Source organism: Solanum lycopersicum, chromosome 6 (assembly GCF_036512215.1).
Source record: "Solanum lycopersicum chromosome 6, SLM_r2.1".
Lineage (NCBI taxonomy): Eukaryota > Viridiplantae > Streptophyta > Magnoliopsida > Solanales > Solanaceae > Solanum > Solanum lycopersicum.
This window is the reverse complement of record NC_090805.1, coordinates 50,238,953-50,244,288: the sequence shown is the minus strand read 5'-3', so window position 1 is coordinate 50,244,288 and position 5,336 is coordinate 50,238,953. Positions and strand designations below refer to the sequence as shown.

General features: G+C 32.8%; 1 protein-coding gene across 1 annotated transcript; it reads left to right on the top strand.

Moving 5' to 3' along the window:
• Nucleotides 1–746: 746 nt before the first annotated feature.
• LOC101258865 (uncharacterized) lies at nt 747–4,247 on the top strand. Its single transcript, XM_004241125.4, has 3 exons — nt 747–1,029; nt 1,268–2,877; nt 3,463–4,247. The coding sequence occupies exons 2-3, from the start codon at nt 1,466–1,468 to the stop codon at nt 3,704–3,706; spliced, it is 1,656 nt and encodes a 551-aa protein (XP_004241173.2). The 5' UTR covers nt 747–1,029; nt 1,268–1,465; the 3' UTR covers nt 3,707–4,247.
• The last annotated feature ends 1,089 nt before the right edge of the window (nt 4,248–5,336 follow it).

The window sequence follows — 5,336 nt, the reverse complement described above, 5'->3', positions numbered from 1 at the left end:
TTTTGGAAATAATTTTGTTACAAAGCTTTTTGAAAAATATGCAGTAGTTTATATGGAAAAATATTGTTTTGAATGATTAGAACTTGTAAAAAAATTGTTAAGTGTTAACTGTAAGTATATGAGTATTTTTTTAAAAAGTAAACATCAACTCACTTCTTTACTAAAAAATATATTTGAGAAATTTGTTTGCAAAATATTTAATATAACACCCTAAAAAATCACTTCTTTAGTAAACAATTAAAACAGTAAAAGTCTAAAGAAAATAAATTATGTCATACTATGTTTATTTTTTTATACTTTATTAAATTTAGATATTCTAAATTAGAAGCGAAGACAGAATAAGCAGGAGCGCTAGGGTGGTAAGCATTTTGATGCTTCATTTATTACTATTTACTGTCGAGCTATCTGTCATTTTTGCTAGGAGTTTAAAAGTTAATATATGCATATATAATTATTAAATATTTTTAATAAAAATATAAAATTTATGAAGAAGTTAGTATATTTGTTGAACTTGTGTATCAATCTAATCAAATATTAATATGATTAAAAGAATATTTTCATAAGTAAAACAAAAAATGTAGAATCTTCTTTCGTTGCAAATTGCAATTTGTCTATGACTTGGGCACAGCTGTCAAAAATATCCTAGCACTATATCAAAAAAAAAAAGAAGTAAAATATCATACCGGTAACCGGCAACCGGCAAATTCTCAAAACCTTATAATATAGTACGTGTATACTACTATACTACTTGATTCTATTCGTACTTCTCGTCCGTTTTGGACTCTGTTGAGATTTTTTAAAAAAAAAAATATATTTGAGTTTATTTTTATTTTTATAATAATAATCGAAAATTATAAAGTGCCTTTTTCGTTGAAGCTGGCATATATATAAGACCTCAACTACACTACAATTGTTGATAAGCGTAAGTCTTCTGCGGTGCTCATACTTCGCTTTCACCGCCGGAAATCACTGCTTTTCCGGTGACAGTGCTACTGCTTTTTCGGTGACAGTGCTGCGTATTATTAGGACGTAAGTTTTTTATTTTGATGAATTGAGATGAATTTCCATGTCCATTTTATTAATATTGAAATTTTGATCCTATTTTAATGGCTGAAACAACTTTTTGGTTATTATTATATATGTTTGCGTTTACTGATTCAGTTCAACTCAAAAACCATATGGTTTAACCTTTCCGTGTATTTTCAGGGAAACAGTTGTGAACGTGATTTGACTTATTTTGTCGGTTCATTTATACTTGTTTTTGCAGGTTTTGGGATCTCGAATTTTGAAATCAAAGAAGAAAGTAAGGTGAAGCCTTTTTGTGGATCCGCATCAAAAGGGTTGAGACTTTTTTTTTCTTCTTTCTTGTTGCTAGTATTCTGGGTTTCGGTTTTGAGATTTTGAGTTGTTGTTTTTTTCAACCCTCAATATAACCTCTGGTTTAAGAGTTTTTGAGTGGACAAAAATGGGAGTGAAAGTTGCCACTACATGTTTGCAATGGGCTCAGCCTTTTGTTCCTCACTCAACTTCTTCTTCTTCTCAAACTTTTGCTTCTGCAATTTCTTCCCCTTCATCCTCAAAACGCCATAGTTTTAGCAGAAAAGGGTCTCTTATTTGCCGTTATGTCCATAGGCTGGACAAATCAGCACTTTTTGGTACCCAATTGCTGAATCTATACAGATCTAAATCTTGTGAGCAGCTTAAGCCAAGGACTAGAACTATTAGAAGGGCTTCTAGCACCAGCTCCAGCTTAGATTCATTTTCAGATGAAGAGTTTTCGAAAGAGATACAAGAATTGGCAAAGAAGTTCCAGTTATCAGACGTTGAAAATCCCAGTACTATAAGTTCTCGGAGTGACTTTGTGGAAACAAGGGATGAAAGTATTAGCAGTGATAATAAGTTTTTGGAGAACCAGAGGCCGTTTGATCCTCTAGAACAACCAGATTGGCCTGAAAGAGACGAGATAATTCCTGCGAATATCGAATGGAAGGCGAACAGTGTGGATCTCCCCTTTTCTCTTAGGATTATAAAGAGAAAAAAACAATGGCAAGATGGGATCAGAGAAGCTGGAGAGTCAGCATACTGTTCAGTAAAAAAAGCATTTTCGAATATGGTGTTCATAATTCGAGAGCTGCAAAGCTATACTTTGCAGATGAGGGAATTGCTGTTTTATGAAGATCTACAGGGGATCTTAGTGAGAGTACAGAAGGAGATGCATGCATCTTTTGTTTGGTTATTCCAGCAAGTATTCTCACATACACCAACTTTAATGGTATATGTGATGATACTGTTGGCTAATTATAGTGTTCACTCTATGGCAAGCAGTGCTGCTATTGCTGCTACACCGCCACCTCTCACCGAGACTGTTTCTACTTTAGATGAGAGTCATTTCAACCAGAAATTTGATTCTTCTGCAATTAAGACATTTTCAGTGTCATCTTCAAGTGGAAAAGTTACTTCAATTGGTGGAGGCAATGGAGGTGGTGGGAGCTACAAGCCAATTGCTAGTGGAAATGATGGTGATGGGAGGTTTGACGGACAGATGCGGAATGGAATTTCTTCAATTGAGAGCAGTAGGGTGGGTGAAGAAGAGTGTGTATCTGGACAAGAAACAACAGAAGAAGAGTTGCAGATTTGGAATTCAATTGTAGATGAAGCTTCTAAGATGCAGGCTTCAGTTCGAGATGAGTCCTTGGATCATGAAACCATGCAAAGATTTGTCTCTCCAATAAACGCAAATATTGAAGTCAGCAACTATGCAGAATATATCAAAACAGAGCTTCTGTATCTAGTGGAGCTAAAGCAAGAACCGCAAAATACACTATTGCTAGCCAATTATGCTCAATTTCTTTTCTTGGTCGCCCAGGATTATGACAGGTACCAAAATTTTCTCTCTTATTCTAATGTTAGATTTTTATCCTTTATTTGTGCTAATGAGAACTTTACCTAATTGGGAAGATTCAGTCCTGATTTTTTTGTTCAATTAGCTGATAACATAAGGTCAACATAGTTACTAGAAAAATTGTTTTGGTGTGCTTGAAAAATCACCTTTACAAAGCAATTGTCTTTTTTTGATCTACTTTGGGTGGGATAGTATCTTGATAGAGGAGTGTGTGGTAGTACTTCAAAACTTTCCCAAATTATACTATTCTGAGTGGTCCCAAGGTGTGGGTTCCCATTGAAATATCATACTGTATTTAGTCCCTATTTTAGACTACTATTGTTGCTGAGATCCTTCAAAAAGACATCCGTGTCATATCCTTCTAAATAGTGTAATTAGACATTTTTTAATTTTAAAAATTACTATGTTGCTCGGATCGTTCAAAAATAGTGTAGTATGTATTTTGGAGAATTAGAGTGGGACAACATTAGAGCAAGTTATAGAGGTTTAGAAGCACTATATACTACTCTTCAATTATTGGTTTGCTATGGACTGATTTTTGTGTTTTTGTTACAATACAGAGCAGAAAAGTACTTCAAGAAAGCAGCAGAGGTGGAGCCAAAGGATGCAGAGGCATTGAATAAGTATGCAAATTTTCTCTGGAAAGTAAGGAAGGACCTTTGGGCTGCAGAAGAGACCTTTAATCAAGCTATAGCTGCAGAACCAAACAATAACTTTTATGCAGCTAATTATGCTCATTTTCTTTGGAATACTGGTGGTGAAGATACTTGTTACCCGCTCGACTCTTCCAATACCGATCTATAATCCCAAAACGGAGAAGAGAATAAAGATGATTGATGATTATTGTGGAAGATGTAAGGACAAAAACAACAAGACGAGATCGAAGAAAAAATCTTATTGGTTAAAGAGATACAATTGAGAAAAATATAATAAAGGGAAAACAACAAGGGTGTCCAAGATGATTTTGGTTTTGCTACATTTGATCAACTGCTTCACTTGGACTTTCCCTTTTGTTTGTTAATTGCTGGACTGTGGTGTCCTTGGAGACAAGGAGGAGCAAGGAGGGTGACTTGGGTTTGTTAATTAACAAACCATATCCCTTTGGCCTTATTTAAATAATAATATGATACAGCTCCTCTTCAAATGTGTAAATTCAGCAAAGTCTTGGCTATTTTAGATCAGAGAAAAGTGAAGAGGGTCTCTACTTGGGGATTTTTCTGTTTTCTTCAACATTTTTCCTTTTATTTTTTCTTTCTTTTGTTTTGCATAGTTCACATGGCCAAATTGTAATTAAACTTTTGTTAATAGATAATTGCAATAATGCGTAACTTTTGGTTATCAGAAACACTCTCTCTGTTTCACTTTCGTTGTTATTGTTATTGTTGTGTAGCTTTGTTGAATGACATGATCCGATGCGTAGGGCAGCCCATGCTTTGTGCTATGTGGACGCTGTATGCACTAAACACAGTACGGCTTGGCACATGAAGATGGTTCTATTACAACAACCGTACTGTTTATTTTAATATAACAAATATAATGTATGTCCATCTACTGTAAAATCTATATTATTTTTCTTTGAACAAGAAGGTAAGAGAATGTTTATAAATATGTTATCTTTTTTTGCATAGAAAAGATTCATGACACATTGTCACGTGACTATGCTAGAAGTAACCAATCTAGATGTCTCTTTCGTGTTATGATGCCGTCGATCATAGTAGAAGTAAATAAAATATTTACGATATTTATATTAAATTATATCAAAAATAGTTATTTACAAATTATATCATACTGTATTTAATAAGCAACAATCGGTAATATAGCCCAAAAAAAGAGAAAGAAAAACGCTTTAAATGTTTTTAACTCTTATTCTATATAATACTTGCGTCATTTTGTTAAACACCTTATTTTCTATTTTTATTTGAGTTTGCTAATAAATAATAATGATGATAATTTTCTATTTTTCTGCTGGGAATAATAAAAGGGCCAGTCCATTATAGATAGAACTTATCTTTCTATAAATCACAAAAAAAATTGAGAAATTAGAGTCCTTTCGTTCACGACGAAGATTTGGTTGCAATTGTGTGGACCTTAGCTTGTGCTCCAAATAAATAATTGAAGGTGGCGCAGTATCACTTTATTTTATATTAATACACGTGAGACATATTTAAATAAAATAATAAAAATTGATTAAAATATCTGTTCAGTATTTGAAGATCTTTCTTAAAATAATTTTCTTTTTTCTAAATTGAAAAATTAGTGGAATTACAGATTGTAATCAAATTATTAGCGAACATATATAATGTGCCTAATATACGATCTTATGATAGTTGGTAGATAGTCGCAATTTGTTTTGTAATGTTTTATAATTTTTTATAATGTTATATTTTTATAAGAAATTTGTTTTTTTTTTTAAAATATAAAAGATAACAAAAGA

Coding starts and splice junctions, on each gene's coding strand:
- LOC101258865 (XM_004241125.4), top strand. CDS start 1,466: ATGGGAGTGAAAGTTGCCACTACATGTTTGCAATGGGCTCAGCCTTTT. Junction 2,878..3,462: donor GTCGCCCAGGATTATGACAG/GTACCAAAATTT, acceptor GTTACAATACAG/AGCAGAAAAGTACTTCAAGA.